Here is an 18,026-nt window from a genome sequence, read left to right as displayed (position 1 = left end):
TCAATGCCCCCAGGGGACAGCGGAATACTGACCTCCACCTGCTGGGGAAAGGGGTACGGCCTGGCCCTCAGATAGTGGGTGACCCTGCTGGCTCCACCCCTGCATGGGTGCCAGGTACCTCCATGGCTCCACAGCTCCTCGGGCCCCTCAGAGGCTCTGGGGGTGTTTAAGGAGGACCTGCTCTCTGAGGGTCACACGTGCTGCCACACACCACCCTGTCTCCTTTGACCACTGCATCCGCTGTGAGGTCAGCCACGCACGTGTCATACCACGCGTCGGGCAAGAGGACAGAGGCCCAAAGGGAGGAAGGAGTCTGCCTCGGGTCACTGCCAAGTCCCTGAGAGGGGCCTTCCTTCTCCACAGCCGCCTGGGCCCTGCCTGGCCCCACGGCTCCCCATGCAGGTGCAGGGCCAGCCCAGCCCCTCCCCGAAGCCCGCCTTGACTGCCCAGACAGGGCCCGTGCCCCGCCTCCATCTCCTCTCCTGTAAACTGGGGCTGATCCTAAGAGCCTTTCATGGTGCCAACTGCGCACATCATGCCAGGCACCTGACTGTGTTAACTCAGTGAGTCCTTACAACAAGGATGGTGAGGCCCTTGACAAGGTTTACAGCTTTTGGGCTCCTAACAGCACAGTAACAGGGCTCTGACTCCAGGAGCATGTGAGGAGTAAGCTGGTGTCTGTAGGTGCTTAGACAGCGATGGCAGAGTCAGGGCTCAGCAGTTGGTAGAGACTGGCGTATTCTCAGTGGGCAGGCCAGCGTGTGCGGGCAGTGGGTTCCAGTCTGCCTAGAAGTACAGCATGGGCCGGGTCTTCCACACAGAGGGGAGCGTGGGTCCGGGCAGGGGACCCGTTCTGTATTTGGGTGGGCGTCTGGGGCAGTGCGAGGCGGTGGGGGAGGGTCCCTGTCCCAGCACCCACAGCTGTGCTCCTGCGGCTGGCCCAGTCCCAGCCTGTTCTTGGTGCAGGGTCTGGGCTGTTCTGGGTTCCCCATGTTGCAGGCTCAGGGCAGGTGCCTGGGGCCCGGGGTCTCCCAGCCCTGGTTGGGGCACCTCGAGTGCCCGAGGAGGAGGCGGGCGAGCCGGGAGTGGCCGAGGCAGCCAGGGCTGAGTGTACCTCTTGTCTCGCCCGCTAGGAAGCCTGAGAAGGGCGTCCAGTACCTCATTGAGCGTGGCTTCGTACCCGACACGCCTGTGGGGGTGGCCCACTTCCTGCTGCAGCGCAAGGGCCTCAGCCGGCAGATGATCGGCGAGTTCCTGGGCAACCGGCAGAAGCAGTTCAACCGTGACGTGCTGGAGTGAGTGCTGGGCTGGGTGGGCGGGGCCGTGTGCTGAGTCGTCCCCTGGTCTCTTTCTCTCTCCTAGACCCACACACACACCATTTTGCACATCACACCCTGCTGGGTATGTACGTGGGCACCTGCCCTCGGGCACCACATCTCCCTTGCTGCCCTTGACCGCCCCCCTGCTCGCCCCTCAGCACCTCCACCCTCACACTCCCTCAGGGTGAGGGGGAGGGGAGTCAGGCCCAGAGTGATCCCAGTGCCTCCTGCCTCTTCTGACTGAGAGACTCGAGGGTGAGAGTCCAAACCCAGTGTCCCGACCCCAGACCCTAACAGCCCAGAGAGCTGTCGGCCATAGCATTCTTAGCTACTTGGAACCCTGCAGAAAAATGGATTCCCGGTTCCCTGGGGACTGCTGACAGTTTTGAGAAGTCCCACCCGGGATGCACCCTAAACCTCTCCGTTCCTCCTTGAGACTGTCCTGAGTAGAAAAGTACCCCGCGTTTAGACCCACGTGTTTACTAAGCAGGCGCTATGTACAGGCCATGTGTCCTCATCTTACGCACAGGGGTGAGAGTCAGGGATCGCTAACCTCCTTTCAGAGATGAGGAGCCAAAGCCAGTGGAATAGGATGGCTCGGCATGAGGGTCCTGCTCACCCTTTGTCGGGACCTGGAGGAACAGCCCCAGGCCTGTTGAGGATTTTTCTGATCCAGGCAGCTACACGCTGAGATGGGCGACGCCAGGCCGGCAGGCCAGGAACAGAAATCACAGCAGAGTAAAGAGGTAGCCATCAGTGACAAGGGCAGTGACTTCCATCTGTGCAGGCCCTGCCTCATCAGGTGAAGGAGCACGTGAAGGGGGCAGGCAGCAGGCCCCCAGGGTCAGGCCCGCTTTGCAGTGATGAGGGGCCTGGCCATGTGCACCTGCTGCCTCGGGTGCTTCCCCGGGAGGAGGCGGGCGGATGCTGGGGCCTCTTTGTTTCACAGGTGAGGAAACCCAGGCTCGGGGAGGGACTGGTCTGGGTGCCCCCCATACACACAAGCCTCAGGTACGCACATATGTACTCATTCAGTCACATACACACCCACGTGTACACACATTTACGCCTGCATGTGTTCGTGCAGTGACTCAGGGCCTCTGGTGGTGGCTGGTGAGTAGCTGGCACCAGCAGAATGGCATCTGTGCCCTTTTTTGGCCAGGGACGCCCACCTGGGCTGCTTTCTGCGTGCTCAGCGTTTCTCTTCCTGCCTCATTGGGAAAAGCCTGCTGCATTGTTAGTGCCCCCCTCCCCCTTTTAAACAGGTGTAAGGAGACGGTTCAGGGGAGACAGATTAGGTCCTAGGGAGTCAGGCCCAAGACAGTCTTGGTCCAGCCATACAACCCCTGCAGCCATTCTTGCGCTCCCTCTGCGGCCCCCTCCAAGCTGGCTCCTGGTCCGTAGGAAATCCGTGCATTGTTCTCAGATCAGAAAATAGCAGCAGCCTCAGGAAGTAGCGAGACTCCTCCTGACCCTCCCCATCAGGCATCCTACTCGGATGCTGGTCAGCACATCGTCAGTGTGGCCCCTGTCCCCTAGCTGCTCTGCAGCAACCTCAAAAAGCTGCTGCCCTAGGAGGCCCTGAGTATTCAGGAAAGGTTGGGGCCACCATAGCTTACGTCCAGGCCCATCGCCCACAGTGGAGGAAAGGCCCTGGGAGTGGGGATTAGGCCCCCCATGGCCAAGGCCTCTGCTGCCCCACCAGGACTGGCTGTGGCTTCATTACTCACAGATACACCAGACACCAGAGCCTGCTGCGTGGGTCCGTGGTGCAGACCCTGCCTTCTCTGTTCAGGGGTTCTGATCAGAGGATGGAGCAGGCTGTGCTGGGGGGTGGGACTGTGATAAGGGTGGAACCAACCTGCTGTCTCTCCAAGCTCTACACTCTACCCTCCGCTTGCCTCATCCGAGGCACAGCCCCTCCGAGATGCCCGTCGACCCTGGCAAAACCCAGCCACCTCTCCCCGTGTCCTTGCTGTGAAAGGGGACAAGCTAAGCGCACAGCCACCGTGTGCAAGGTAGTGCCCCGGGCCTCCACGTCCTCCTCGTGAGGGTGGAGCGTGCACCTCACTGCCCTCACCCGCGGGCCCTCCCTGCACTTGACCCGCTTCGTGCTCCGCGCTCGGCGTGGCAGAGGACGCTGACGTGGCCTTTGTCTCTCGTTTCAGCTGCGTGGTGGACGAGATGGACTTCTCTGCTATGGAGCTGGATGAAGCCCTCAGGAAGTTCCAGGCGCACATCCGGGTCCAGGGGGAGGCTCAGAAGGTGGAGCGGCTCATCGAGGCGTTCAGGTCGGGGCCTGGCACGGCGAGGTGGAATCGGGGAGAGGAAGGTTCCCAGCTCAAAGGCCCATGGCTCAAGGGCCGAAGCTCCCTTCCTCCTCTTCCCTAAGTAGGATCAGGTGGCCATGAACTTGCCTGGGGACGAGGCAGCAGCCTTCCCTAGGTGCCAGGTTCTGTGCTGGTTAGTGCTAGAGCCAGGGTTTTGAGCACTCTTTGTCTTCCTCCAAGTCCTCGTGGGCCATCATTTGTTTGTGAATCTGTCTGTGCCATCGTTTATCTGCTCATTCACAAGGGGCAGCTGCGCTCTCACAGTGCCTCAGATGACCTGGTTCTGACACTCACTCCACTTAGCAGCTGTGTGACCTTGCACTGGTAACTTAACTTCTCTGTGCCTTACATCCTCCTTAGAGTGTAGATAACAAGAACACCTACCCTAGAGAGGGTGGGAGGATTGAACCGCTTAGGACGTGTAGGCACACTTAGCCCAGTCCCGGCACAACAGAGAGCCCGCAGTCAAGTCGGCTGTCGCTGCACAGTCTCTCATCTGGGACTGTGTGCACACTGGCTGTGTAGGAGCCTCTGTGCTGGGTGCTGAAAACACAAGTCAGCTGCTGGCCCAGCTCTCTGGGCTTAGCACCAGTGGCGGGGCCACGGAGGAGCAAGGACGCAGAAGGAGAAACCCCAGGCCCTGGAAGGGGAGCAGGAGGGCTCCCTGGAGGGGGCGGCACTCAACAGGGAAGACAGAATTGAAGCCCACGTCATCTAAGCTCTGATGGCTGTGCCTGCTGGAAGTAGGCCTCAGTCACAGTGCCCCACCTGGTTCCTCTTCTCCATCCCTGCCTCTCTCACCCACCCTCCACAAGGTCACCAGTGGAGGGGGCCTTGTCAAGGTGGGAGTGGGGGAACTATTCGAGGCAGTTAGGACAGTAAACGGATGACTTAGTGAGACAGAGTGTGTTAGCAAGGCTGTTGGTTCAGCTGCCCTGACAAAGCTGTCCTGGCAGCTGCGAGTGAAACAAGATGGAAGGTGCATCTCTCTCTGAGCTGGTGTGAGGAGGCCTGGGCTCCTGTCTTCTCAGGGTCCCAGGTGGCAGGTCCAACGCCCACTGTCACATCCCTGTCCCAGGCAGGGGGAGAGTGTGGAGGGCACACCATTACCTTCAAGGTACCACGTCCTGTCTGCTCACATCCCACTGGCCAGCACTTAGCCACGTGGAGCACCCAGCTCTGGGGAGACTGGGGAATGGGGGCCTCACCCCCTGGGCAGCCGTTGCCAGCTCAGTTACAGGTGGATGGGATATAACTCAGCTGAGAAGGAGCAAGTAGGTAGTCAGAGCCAACTCTCTGCTGGACAAGTGTTATCCCCATTTACCAGATGCAGAAACTGAGGCTCAGAGGGCCCTGACCAGCCTCGCTGATTAGTGCTGGCTGAGCTGTGGCGGCTGCTCATGAGTGAGGGGCAGACGCACTCTCTGCCCCGAATGGAGCGGCCCTGACCCTCCTCCTCCCTCTCCCCGGCCCCCAGTCAGCGGTACTGCATCTGCAACCCTGGGGTGGTGCGGCAGTTCCGGAACCCAGACACCATCTTCATCCTGGCCTTCGCCATCATCCTGCTCAACACGGACATGTACAGCCCTAACGTCAAGCCAGAGCGCAAGATGAAGCTGGAGGACTTCGTCAAGAACCTCCGAGGTGAGCTTCCGGCCACTCGGACGCAGAGCCACCCTCTGGGCACACGCCCCGCCAGGTGCGGGGCCTCAGGCTGGATGCAGGGAGCTGGGCTCCAGCGCACCTGGCCCCGTCACAGCAGGGCCTCGGAGCGCTGGGTCGCCAACGAGAGAACAGGGTACGAATTACTGTCAAGAGTGCTGTGTGCCGTCTCGGGTGTGCACGGTAGGAGCAGACTGGGCGACTCTCGCCTGGGCCGTGGGGCATGGCGGGGAACCGCAGTCGTGGAGGAGGTGATGCTTTGGCTTGTCCCTAAGGGGCGCACGGGGGTTTGACAGGTCAGAGTGGGGGCGTTATTCACGATTAGACAGGGGCAGAGGCCCGAGAAAGCAGCTCTGCAGGGTGCGGGAGGAGCCCCGCGGGAGGACGTGAGGGAGAACGGCCTGCAGGCCCCAGGCCGCCGGGCAGAGGGGCCGGCACCCCCGCCCGTGCACAGCTGCCTCCCTCCTCTACACTCCATGTTCCTCTTGACACTGACTTGCCTTTTTGTTTTTGTGTTTTGCTGAAGTCTGTCTGTTTTAAAAAAGAACCGTGTGTCGTCATTGTAAATGGGAAACCAGTAGTGTTTTCCACGCGGGCGCTCGTTCTGAAAATGAATACAGGGAAAGAGAGCACGGCTGTTGAATTCCGGCCGAGCCGTCTGGGTGGGCCCCGCAGCTATGCTCTCTTCCTTGACATGTGGGCCTGTACTAGACAGGTGCTGGTGAGGCGGGAACAAGAGGGGCCTCCTCCTGGTGTCATCAGGCAGGGAAGGAATTGAAAAGGGAGCAGTCATCTTCCTGGCGGCTCTGTTAGCTGGCGGCATGTCCCTCGTGTACCTGGCACCCCTGGGAGGAAGAGAGGGAGGGACTGTGGGAAACACCAGCTGCAGCAGGCTGAGGTCCCCTAAGAAATGGTATCACATTTTTAAAAAAGGAAAAGCTGGTCTGAATCCAGTCTAACTTTGTGAGCTTGTTGAGCTGTTTAATCTGCTCCTCTTGATTATTTCTGTAAAAGTGCTGGCTGTCACCCGCTCTCCTGGGACAGGATAATTCTCCCTGCAGGATGTCCAGATCCTCCTGGGGGTTGGAACCATCCTAGCGCGCCCCCTGGTGGTGGGCATCATCATAACAGGGCTGCTAACGGAATCCCCAAATGTTTCCCCAGAGAGAAGCCACCAGGAGATGGCAGGACCATCCCCTTCCCCTGAGCTTGTCTCCAAGACCTGAGCGGGCACAGAGGCCATCTGGGAAGCCAAGTGGCTGGGGCGTGGTTCACAGCACTCACTGTGTACGGCCCTCCGCCAGGTCTGAGGGGTGTTGCAGGCCCCAAGGAAGGTCAGGTCTTAGTTATAGTTCCTAGGAAACCAAGGAGTCCAGGAACTTCATTAATGGCAAATCGTATGGCTGGGAGAGCAAGCGAGGGCAGTCGGAAGACACTTTTTTTTTTTTAATAACTTATTTTGCCTCCATTTTTGTGTGTGTGTGTGTGAGGAAGATTAGCCCTGAGCTAACATCCGTTGCCAATCCTCCTCTTTTTGCTGAGGAAGACTGGCCCTGGGCTAACATCTCTGCCCATCTTCCTCCACTATATGGGATGCTGCCACAGCACGGCTTGATAAGCGGTGCATCGGTCTGCGCCTGGGATCCGAACCTGCGAAGCCTGGGCTGCCGAAGCAGAGTGTGAACTTAACCTCTACGCCACCGGGCCAGCCCCCAGCGGACACTTTGATGTGCAGGGGTCGTACACTGCTCTGCCTCCTCACCGTCAGCCCCGGGCCTGTCCGGCTGTGAGCCTCTGTCCTCACTGGACTGAGCCTGTTTCTGCCTTCACCAAGTCCTGTGGGCCCAGGAGCAGGCTGGCACTCCAGCACTGCCAGGAAAGCTGGCCATGCGCTGTATGCTGTTGGTGACCATGGGGGAGTTTAAGGATCTCGATGATTTTTTTTCTGCCTGTGGCACCCTGCCCCTGTAATCGGGGACTCCCTTGTGTGAGAAATGCCAGGAGCCAGAAATGATTAGCCCAGAGGGCAGAAGGCTTGGGGAAGGACTGCTGAGTCAGACATTTGCCAGTCAGCCACCCTGATGTCAGTGGCTTGGTGGTTTGTATCCACTTTTGCACCCTGCTCTCCCATCAGTCTAGGGGACAGGGTGGCATCATCATCCCACTTCCCAGGGCACAGACTGAGCACTCCGATCCCAGGGGAGTGAGCTGCTGCTTCTGTCTCCCAAGCCTGGGCTGTTCCCACCAGATCATCTCTTTTTAAGCCGGGGACTTGGGAGTATTCTGCCCCATCTTCCTTGTGCTTCAAGAAGGAGTGACCAAGGTTCAGTGAGGAGAGGAACTTGCCCGAGGTCACACCGCGAGTGAGTGACAGACGAGGTGGGAGGCTGGTCTCCTGAAGCCAGGCTGGCACTTGGTGCTGAGCACTTGTCCAGCGTGCTCTTTGTAGAGGAAGCCTTCCCTGCGCGTGCTGGACACACGTTTGCTCTGGAGTCTCTCACTGCAGTTTGCACTGTGGTCCAGCAGCAGGAGAGCCTCTGGGGGTTCAAGGATAGGCAGGGGAGGAATAGCTCAGCATGGAAGCCAGACAAGCAGGATTTTACTTTTATTGATAATTGTTTTTAAATTTTTTAGATTTATTTTTTGAACAAGTATTATCTTCAAATAGTGTAAAAACTTGTAAGAAATATGACCCAGCAATCATACTCCTTGGTATTTACCCAAATGAGTTGAAAACTTTAGTCCATGCAGAGACCCACACATGGATGCTTATAGCAGCTTTATTCATAATCGCCAAAACTTGGAAGCAACCGAGATGCCCGTCAGTAGGTGAATGGATAAATAAGGTGTGGTACAGCCAGGCAATGGAATATTACCACTAAACAGAAATGAGCTATCAAGCCATGAAAAGGCATGAGAAACCTGAAATGCATGTTACTAAGTGAAAGAAGCCAATCCGAAAAGGCTATAAACTGTATGATTCCAATTGTATGACATTCTGGAAAAGGCAAAACTATGGGGACAATGAGAAGTTCAGTGGTTCCCAGGGGTGAGTGAGGGTGAAGGGAGAGATGAATAGGCAGAGCACAGAGGATTTTTAGGGCAGTGAAAATAGTCTGTATAATATTATAGTAGTGGATCCATGTCATTATACGTTTGTCCAAACCCATAGAATGTACAACACCAAGAGTGAACCCTCCTGTAAACTGTGGACTTTAGGTGATTATGATGTGTCAGCATAGGTTCACCAGTTGTAACAATCGTACCACTCCAATGGGGAATGTTAACAGTCAGAGAGGCTGTTAGGGAGCAGGGGGTATATGGGAAATCTCTATGCTTTCCCCTCAATTTTGCTGTGAACTTAATAGACCAAAGACCAAAAAAATAGTCTATTTAAAAAAAAAAACAAACCCAGAAAATAAAAGGTGGTAGCAGAGCCCCTCCCACCATCTGCCCGGGCCACACCTTCTCCCCTGGTCGTGGTCAGCGTTCAGTCCTGCTGTACTGCCCAGAGTGCCTCTCCTGAGCAGGTATGAACGTGCATGAATGGTTTACCCTCTTCTGTTTTTGCACCTTGCTTTTTTATTTAATCTAGGAGAAAGTTTCCATGTCGGTTCACTGTGGCCTTCCTCGTTGTCCCTGGCAGGTGCACAGTATTCCGTGGTACTGATGGGCAATGGGTGAATGGGTTAGTTCCAGTTTTCTGCTATCTGTGGATAAAGATATAAGATGCTGCAATGAATAACCTTGGGATATCATGTCCCATGGGATAAATTCCCCAAATGCAGTCAATGGACCGGAGAGTGTTTGAATGTATAATTATGACAGACAGTGCCAAATTGCCCTCCAGAGGGGTTGATCCGTTTCACATCCCACCAGCGGTCTACAGGAGGGTGCCTTTCCCTCAGCCTTGCCAACAGAGCATATTACCAAACCTCTGGACTTTTGCCAGTCTGTGGTCTTCTGGTGGATGTGGGTTTGCACTCCCCTCCTGAGTAGGGCTGAGTTTTTCTCACAGCAGTTTTCCAGGGTGATGTAGCAGAAACGGGACATGCTTGCTGTCAGAGGAACCCGAGCTCGAGTCCAGGCCCCCAGCTTCTGCCCACGTGATGTGGGACAACGGCTGGCGACACCGTGCAGATGCTCTGAGCTCTCCCTTGGTGGGCTGTGCCACAAGCTGCTCTCCCCTCCTCATACCAGCCCTGTGAAGTCACCTGTGCTCTTGGTGGCCCGTTTCCCGGAGAACTCCCAGCTCAGAGAGACTGAGTCACGCGGTCAGTAAGAGGCAAAGCGAGGACTTGGGCCCAGGCCTGTCAGAGCCTGAACTCACAAACCCCAGCTACACAGCCTCCCCCCACCGCAGCCCCTTCCCTGGGCCTCAGCTTTCCCATTTGTGGAATGGGGTTGGTTATTCCCGCCCCACAGGGCTGTGGTCAGGATCGAGAAAGGTACTGTTTATAAAGCCCTCTGAGCATGGCTAGAAGGTCACACAGGTGGCTCTATGCTAGTCCAGGAGGCTGTGCTGGCCTTGTCCCTGGAAGGACTCTGGGGAAATTCTTAATTGACTGAAAGTGTTCAGTAGCTGTGGGTCTGGAAAGTCTTTGGCTCTGTTGGGGACTAGTGAAAGGGATCACTATTCTGATTTGGTTTAGAAACTGATAAATCAGGGGGTGAGCCTGGGGCCTGAGGCTGAATGGAGCCACGGCCACCCCGGCCCCGGCCGGACCTGAGGCCTGGCTGCTGTCCCCTGCCCAGGTGTGGACGACGGCGAGGACATTCCCCGGGAGATGCTGATTGGGATCTATGAGCGGATCCGAAAGCGGGAGCTGAAGACCAATGAGGACCACGTGTCCCAGGTGCAGAAGGTGGAAAAGCTCATTGTGGGGAAGAAGCCGGTATGTGGTGGCCCGGAGCCGCTGGGGGAGGTCCGAGGTGCTCGCCCCACCTACCCACCCTCTCCATGTCACCCCAGGCCTGCCCTACTGGCTTTGGCTTCAGCCAGTGGCCCTGGCACCATTTGGAACCTGGCCCCTTCTGGGCAGCGTTGGTAATTGTTTCAGGTTTTGGGTTTTTTTAAGTGGCTCCTAATATTGGGGAATAACAGCTGTTTGCTCTGGGTTATATTTGAGAGAACCTGAGGCTCTTAATAAACCAAGAGCCAGGGTTGTGCTGTGGTTCCTTGGTGACCTGCGAATGCCCTCGAAGCCTCCCGGAGCCTGCCCACGGGAGGGCCCCCCGGCCCGCTCTGTGTGGCGTGGCTGGAGGGAGCTGAGGGAGGTGCCAGGGGAGGGGTGCTTGCCTCTTTGGACGTCATCCCTTTAGCTCCCTCAGGGCCCAGGTGCATCTTTGGAACATTAATACCTTTTTTTGTTTGTTTCCTGTTTCCCACATAGATTGGATCCCTGCATCACGGGCTTGGCTGCGTGAGTACCCCTCTGCTTTCACGTCCCAGCTGAGATCCCACCCCAGGGGCCCAGCATGTCCTTCATTCGCTCTGCCGCGTCTCCCAGCTCCCAGATCCGTAGCTCTGGCTGCATGAGTTAATATCCGGAGCGATAAGAAATGTGATTTTCATAATTATCGCAGCCTTGAATCTCTGCAGGCCCAGAGACCACAGCTACACGGGGAGGGCTGTGCTATCAGGCTGAAGGCAGATAGATGGAGCCCGGGACGCTACGCCCGAACAGATGATCCTAGTGTGGCAGTGAGGGGCCTTCTCCTGCCCATCCCAGACCCCGCGAGCTTGCTTGTGTGTGTCAGGACCTCCTCCACTGCCACCGCCTTGAGGAAGTTTGCCTGCACACCCCTGGAGCACACGTACACACGGCTAGCCTGGCAGTCATGTGGCATGTCCCTCGTGTGTCTGTCTTTACCCCTCACTGGGCAGCCCTGCCACTGCGAAAGTCAGCTTCACAAACGGCTCTGCCCACCCTCCCCTTCCCAGCTTCCCCTAGAGAGAGACCAAGACCCTTGGACACTCCCGTAACCTGCCCTCACCCAGCTCTCCAGCCCCACGTCCCACCATCCTCTCTCCTTCACGCTTTTGCTCCAAATGATGCTGCTCCCTGAGTGCGCCAGGCCAGGCCAGGCCACGCATTTCCCTCCCCGTGTCTTGTCTTCCTGAGGTGCTGAGCTCAGGCATCCCTCCAGCAGGGTGCCCCTCGCAGGGTTAACCCTCCCTGCTTACCATCGCACTTATCTGGGCGTGTCCCGTCTCTTTACTACCTTGTCTGTCTCCTGCATGAGCCTGGGTGCTCCCAGAGCCACAACTGGGCGTCCCTGATGCTCTGTCCCCTTGACCCTTAGACGCCAGCCATGTTGTGTCTGGCCTTGAGGGCGGCTTGGGCTTCAGCAAGGTGAGGGGCTCGTGTGAAGAGCCAGGGTTGTGCAGGCGGGCGTGTTCAAAGGCAGGCGTGTGGAGCGGAGGCCCAGGCCAGGCCCCGCTGAGTGGCCACTGCTCGCTCAGGGCTTGGGACGGGGTCTCTCGGCCATCAGAAGCGTGGCAGTCCTTTAGGAAGGGCCTGGGAGGGTAGGAAAACCCCCGGGGCCTGGAATCAGCTCCTGGCTCTGCACTGCCCTGGCTGTGTGGCTGAGGCAAGCTGCCCAGGCTCTCTGTTCCTCAGCTGCCTCACCTGGAGTAGATTCTCTGGAAAAGTGTTTGCAGGGACTAATGGGCTTGTGTGTGTGACGGGCACTTTGTGGAGACTCAGAAACCACGCCCTCCTCTCTGTCTGGGGGCTCCCATGTGAGCGTGGTGCTCTCAGAAGTCTGGTCCCTGCCTGTAAGAATCGAGAGGCAGTCTCGCCAGAGGAGGAGTGCTTACCGCAGTCCCTCAGGAGGCTCCTGAAGGCAGAGGGGGAACATTGCCACAGGCCAAAAAACACGTTCTGCTTTGGACGGTTCGCGAGAAGGCATTTTCGCACATGAGGCTCGAAGACTGGGTCCCTAGCGTGCCGGCTGGACTCCGGTGCCCCTGGGCCCCAGAGGAGGCGTGGCCGCTGACGGCAGCACGTCCTCTCCCCCACACAGGTGCTCTCTCTGCCCCACCGGCGGCTGGTCTGCTACTGCCGGCTCTTCGAGGTTCCAGACCCAAATAAGCCCCAGAAACTCGGACTGCACCAGCGAGAAATCTTCCTGTTTAACGACCTCCTGGTGGTACGTAGTTCCCACAGGGTGTGGTGGCTGAGAACCACAGCACAGCGAGACCCGGCGGTGTGTCTGCACACAGTGGACAGTGGGGGGCCCTCCGGAGGGCGGAGGCAGAGAGCAAGGGTGGGGTTAGCCTCAGGTCTTTGGGTTACAAGGGGCAGAATCCAACTCAAACTGCTGCCCATGGAAACGGGCTTCCTTGGCTCCTGTAAAAGCCCAGAGCGGGTTGGAGCATCAGGCCCAGCTGCTGCCAGAGGCCCAGACAATGTCAGCAGGACTCATCTTCATGGTGTCTGTCTCGGCTGTGTGGGCTCCTCCTCTGTGGGCTCCCTTCTCTGGCAGCTCCATCAGGAAGGACAGTCAGCCTCGGCAGCTCCAGGCTTCATCCCGTCCCCTTGGCCACCAGTGGGATTCTCTTCCCAACAATCTGAGCAGAGCTCTCACTGCTTTCCATGCAAGCGCCTGAGCCAGTCCCAGGGGTCAGGCAGGTACGGTGCTGCCTCATTGGCTAAGCCTGGGTCACAGCCCACCCCCCGGACTAATGGATGGAAGGTGGCGGAGAGGGGGTTCCCCAAAAGGAAGTTGGGGAGCTCTTGAAAAAAGGTAGCATGGATGCCAGCCAGTGGGAATAAAGATGCCCCTGCGGAGAGCAGGGCAGAGCTGTCCTTTAGCTCTCTGTCCCTGCCGCGTGCCATGGCTTTCTTGCCAGAAGCCCCTGCACCTGATCTCTGAATGCTTGATTGCAAAGGACCAGCTGCTTCTCTCTGATTCCTGAGGTTGGAATTCAGACGTGTGGGTTCATCCTTTATTCAGAGTCCCTGCCTTTGGGCAAGTCACTTCACATCTCTGAGCCTCAGTTTCCTCCTCTGTAAAATTAATCTCTCAGAGGGTTACAGTGGTCAGATGGGGTCCTGGGCATAAGAACCTTGCACGCTGCCTTCAGAGCCCTGCATGGTGACGTGCCTGCCGCCTCTCTGTGGATGGAGGGGCTTTGTTGCCAGCCAGGATGGCACCAGGGTGTTGCAGGAGCAGAAATCAGTGTCTGTGTCACAGTGTGAATGGGCACGCGTTCCTCCCCATGTCCGCCCTCTCCTGCCCCAGGGGTCTCCTGACCTCTGAACTGCAAGGAGGGTTCTCACACAGGAGAACATGGTCGCTGTCGAGTCCACTTAGAATCCTGAGCTCGTGGAGCTGCTCCAGGGCAATCTAGGCCATGTGGCTCAGCCTCTGTCTCTGGTTCCTCCAGGTCACCAAGATCTTCCAGAAGAAGAAGAACTCGGTGACGTACAGCTTCCGACAGTCCTTCTCCCTGTATGGCATGCAGGTCCTGCTCTTCGAGAACCAGTGTAAGTCTGTCCTTGGGGCCGGCCTAGCCTGGCAGGGTGTGTATTCCCTGGAGCGCTTGTCTAGGCGCGGCCTGCACTGCGTGTGGCAGGAGATGGCGTCACACAGCTCTAAGTGCCTGGTGAGGAGGCAGCCTCTTCCCGTTCTCTCCTTCCTCCTGGTCCCATCAAGGACAGAACCCCGGGGGGCTCCTCCGATGGTCTCTCAGTCCCACTTTACCACAGAGAGCAGAGCGCAGGCTTGGTGTCTGATAAGTGCAGTAACTGGGAAGAATTTAATAACTGCACAGAGTGCTCACTGAGGTAACTTTGACTTACTTGTAGGTGGTAAGTTTTTTAATTTCGGGCAGAGTGAGTTTATTTAAGTATATGTTGATAGGAAAACATCAGGTCAATAGCATAGGTGATATGCAAATATGGAGAAACAGGTGAAGCCTGAGGGGCTGCGGAGGTCAGGAGCTGCGCCCCGGAGGCCACGGGCCTGGGTTCAAATCCCGGCCCTCACGTTTAGCAGCTGTGTGGGCTGGCTGTTCAGTCTCTCTGGGCTGCGTTCCCTTATCTGTGAAATGAGGTGATTGCAGTGCCTACCTCATAGGATTAGGTGAGTCCACGCCGTGACGCGCAGGAAGAGCTGCTGACACAGAGGAAGTGCTTGGTCAGGGTTTGTGCTGAGGTGCCATTAGAAGGCCTCCTTGGGTGTGAGTGGGTCGTGGGGGCCTGGGGATTTCGGAGGGGAGCTGGCTCCTGCCCAGGATCCCCACTGACTTCTCTTTTGACCTTGCTCCTCTTGCTACCCATGCCCTTCTCTTTTCCTCTCTCTCTCTGTCCCTTCCCTGTTGGAGGTCCCTGAGCTGCAGGCTGAGCCAGTCCTCCTGAGATGGGTGGGGGCCTGCTGCCCAGCCCATTCTAGAGTGGCCCAAGGGGAGGACTGCCCTGAGGGAGCGTCGCCAGGTCCCCAGCAGCAGGGAAGCCCTCATCCTCTAGGAGAGGTCACCTCGGTGCTATCTGATAGGCCTTCCATCTGCAGGTTGAAAAAGTGCCAGGGACCCATGGCTGGGCCATGCAAAAGGCCATCCAGAGGGCCTAGATTTGGGACTCTTTACCCCTTCTCTGTCCTAAATGGGACCAGCACCTGCCGGGGCCCCTCCTTTCTCACATGCTCACAAGGAGCCCAGGATGCCGCCATCCATCTCCCCATCTCCTGCCCTGTCCACCCCACCCCGGGCCGGAAGGCATGCCTTTCCTTGGTTTCCACCGGACAGCACCAGAGAGGTCGGTGCCACCCCGTGTTGTCCCGACCAGCAGGCCCCTCTCACAAGGGTGGTGGTGGCAGTGATGCTCCGAACCATGGACCTGACCAGACTGACTCCCCAGACAGAGGCTGCACCTGGATCATTTTTAGATTCCCAGGGCTTGGCCCTTGGTCCTGGACACGGATGCTGGTCAAGAGCCGACCCTGACGCTCCTAGAAGACGTGCCTTCACACCAGGGGTCTCAGCTGGCAGCCTTGGGTCAATGCCAGCCCAGTTAGGTTATATTTGGTTTGCACATTTTTTTTAGATTTGTTGAGCTACTATTTAATCTTCACATTAAAGTTTAGATATTGTTGGCTTCTCTTGAAAAATAAGGTCTAGCATCCCTAGGACTGCATTCCCGCGTGGTAGCTGGTCATGGGTGGCATGCCCTCCCCCCCCGCCCCCAGCACTTCCCCGTTGCTCGCGGTGTCAGCTGGCCTGCTTCCCACACTCAGAAAGCCCTCTTGAGGCGCTAGGCATTGGAGTTCCCAGCCTTGACCGAGGTCTGGGCAAAGGTGGGATTGGTGTTTGGGCCAAGTACCTTCAAAAACCCAGCAGCTGATGCTCAATTCCCCCTGAGGAGAGAGGCGCTGCCAGGGGACCAAAGCCCCAGAGACCCCTCGAGCTCAGAGGTGGCACCAGGCAGGTCTGAGTAGGAAGATGCTGTGCTCAGCATCGAGTATGCTGGGTGTGGGGCACTCCCGGAGAGCTGGGGGTCTGGAGGCCAGTGGGAGAGAAGAGAGCTCAGTCTGGTCTCGGAACCGTCTGAGGTGACTGGATAGGACTCTCCACCCAGCACAGGACACTACCTCTGTCTCCTGGACTCAGCACCTGGCCACTGTCTCAAGCCCCAGGCAGAGTGACTGAGGACTCAAATGGAAGTGGCCCAGGCTCCATGACCTTCAGGTGGGGGAAAAATGAGAGCCCTGGCTTCCCCTCAGATAGGCCAGATCCACCCCCAGCTTACAGATGGAGCAACACACACCCAAGTTGGGAGATGGAGAGTATCATGTGGTCCCCCTGGTGTGCACTGTGGAAGCCTCTCCTTGCTGGTCAGACATGTCTGCTGAGAGCCTGGGCTCTGAGCACTTCTCTCACGCCCATCCTGAATTGAGACTTATGACTGTTTTCTTGACCAGAAGGGAGGTTGCAGAGAACGCACCGAGACCATGGGTTCTTCTTCCTTTTTGCAGACTACCCCAATGGCATCCGGCTCACGTCCGCTGTCCCTGGAGCAGACATCAAAGTGTTAATAAACTTTAACGCTCCCAATCCTCAAGACAGGAAGAAATTCACGGATGACCTGCGGGAGTCCATCGCAGAGGTGCAGGAGATGGAGAAGCACAGGATAGAGTGTAAGTCGCAGACCTTCTGGAGTCCCAGCATCTCTCGGGACTTTCTGGACTCAGGTGTTGCCTCCCATCTGGTGGCAGTGATAGCAGTCAGAGACCGATGGAGCCAATGACTGTGGGCCCACAGAGATGAGATGCCCCTGGCCACGTGCCCAGGCTGCCCACATAGCCAGGCCACAGAAGGCGGCAGAGTCGGGGAGGAGAGAGCAGAGGCCTCCTGGTGAGAGCCAGGGCTGCAGAGGCCCAGGCCTGGCCTCTTTGTGGGGCCACATCGCTTGCCCTGAGGAGGGCCCCTGGTTCCCTGGTCACCCCATGGCACAAGAGCTTCCCGAGTTTGGGAGCTGAGCTCTTTGCACTTGAGCGTGGTTATTATTTATTCATCTTCCGCATCAGGGCCCAGCCAGCTACTGGGGTCACAGCTGAGGCCATCCCCTGGTTTCTGGTTATAACCCCTGCTTCTCCTGGCTCCGAGCCTCACTCCCTGGAAGCACATGGGTGTCCCCACCTCTGGCCCCCATCCATGGCAGGGGGTTAACCTTGTTCATCTCCAGACCCAGGCAAGTCTATCTCCTTGTCAACCCTCGAGCCTAAAGTGACTGTCTTTCTCACAAACCTCAAGGCACTCTGACCTCTCCACCCTCCCTTCTGGGGTCTCCTTGCGGCTCCCTCTTGTTGAAAGTAGCCGTCACACCTTCTCTGTCCCAAAACAACCCTCGCTTCTTACTTTTTCCTCATTCCAGGCAGATGGTGATGGATACAGTGCCAGCCCCAAACAGAGGGCTGTGGTCCACTGCGTTTCCCTCTTGGCCAGGGTCCTGGCCCTGCGCCCACCCCAGGTTGCCCTCTCCAGGCCATGCTCCTCTCACTGGGCCCCTCACCCCCTCTGTTTCAGCGGAGCTCGAGAAGCAGAAGGGCGTCGTGCGGCCCAGCATGTCCCAGTGCTCCAGCCTCAAAAAGGAGTCAGGCAACGGGACGCTGAGCCGGGCCTGCCTGGACGACAGCTACGCCAGTGGCGAGGGCCTCAAGCGCAGCGCCCTCAGCAGCTCCCTGCGGGACCTCTCAGAAGCGGGTAAGAGCTGGACCTAGGGCCAGCTTCCTAGCCCAGTGCATGCAGGACTCAGACTGGGCATCAGCGGTGGGGCACGCACTGTGCCGGGAAGGGACTGTGGTGGCAGCCAGCAGTGGTGGGGTTTGAGCCGAGCGCCGTTTGGGTTCCCTGTGACCATCCCAAACCACAGTAGCATCTGACCGTACAGAGAGGGCATCCCCAAAAGGGAAAAGAAAACAGGACCGAATTGTCAAAGGCAGAACAGCTGGGAGGTTAACCCCACGTCTCCCTTTCTTCTTTTCGGAGTTTTATTTATTCTTTTATTTATTTTCTGAAACTGCTCACCCAGAGCGAGCTAGGCCCCGCTGACGGATGCGTCCCGTGTACTCTGTGCTGCCATGTCCCTGTGTTTTATGCTGATGAATGAAATGGAGTGAAGCCCTCTAAACGGTGTCTGGAGACCTCCTCTCCTGCTGCCCTTGGGCTTGCTTTCCCCGCAGAGGTCTTCCTTCCTGGGAAACCCAGGCC

The 18,026-nt window shown here is 57.6% G+C and overlaps 1 protein-coding gene across 6 annotated transcripts in view; it reads left to right on the top strand.

The window, feature by feature from the left end:
- Nucleotides 1-18,026, top strand: part of IQSEC1 (IQ motif and Sec7 domain ArfGEF 1) — a 368,724-nt gene that overhangs the window by 342,480 nt on the left and 8,218 nt on the right. For 5 of the 6 annotated variants that reach the window (XM_087431595.1, XM_014797175.2, XM_087431597.1 and 2 more), the window contains exons 4-12: nucleotides 1,134-1,295; nucleotides 3,488-3,610; nucleotides 5,127-5,293; nucleotides 10,067-10,206; nucleotides 10,705-10,734; nucleotides 12,341-12,466; nucleotides 13,707-13,806; nucleotides 16,292-16,453; nucleotides 17,343-17,519. In XM_087431595.1, coding sequence (XP_087287721.1) covers nucleotides 1,134-1,295; nucleotides 3,488-3,610; nucleotides 5,127-5,293; nucleotides 10,067-10,206; nucleotides 10,705-10,734; nucleotides 12,341-12,466; nucleotides 13,707-13,806; nucleotides 16,292-16,453; nucleotides 17,343-17,519 — 1,187 coding nt within the window. The remainder of the gene's footprint in view (nucleotides 1-1,133; nucleotides 1,296-3,487; nucleotides 3,611-5,126; nucleotides 5,294-10,066; nucleotides 10,207-10,704; nucleotides 10,735-12,340; nucleotides 12,467-13,706; nucleotides 13,807-16,291; nucleotides 16,454-17,342; nucleotides 17,520-18,026) is intronic. The other variant, XM_087431596.1, reaches the window with a different exon arrangement.

The sequence above is a fragment of the Ceratotherium simum genome, chromosome 5 (genome assembly GCF_057802395.1).
Source record: "Ceratotherium simum simum isolate JZ-2026a chromosome 5, ASM5780239v1, whole genome shotgun sequence".
Taxonomy (NCBI): domain Eukaryota; kingdom Metazoa; phylum Chordata; class Mammalia; order Perissodactyla; family Rhinocerotidae; genus Ceratotherium; species Ceratotherium simum.
This window is presented reverse-complemented; position numbering and strand designations above follow the sequence as displayed.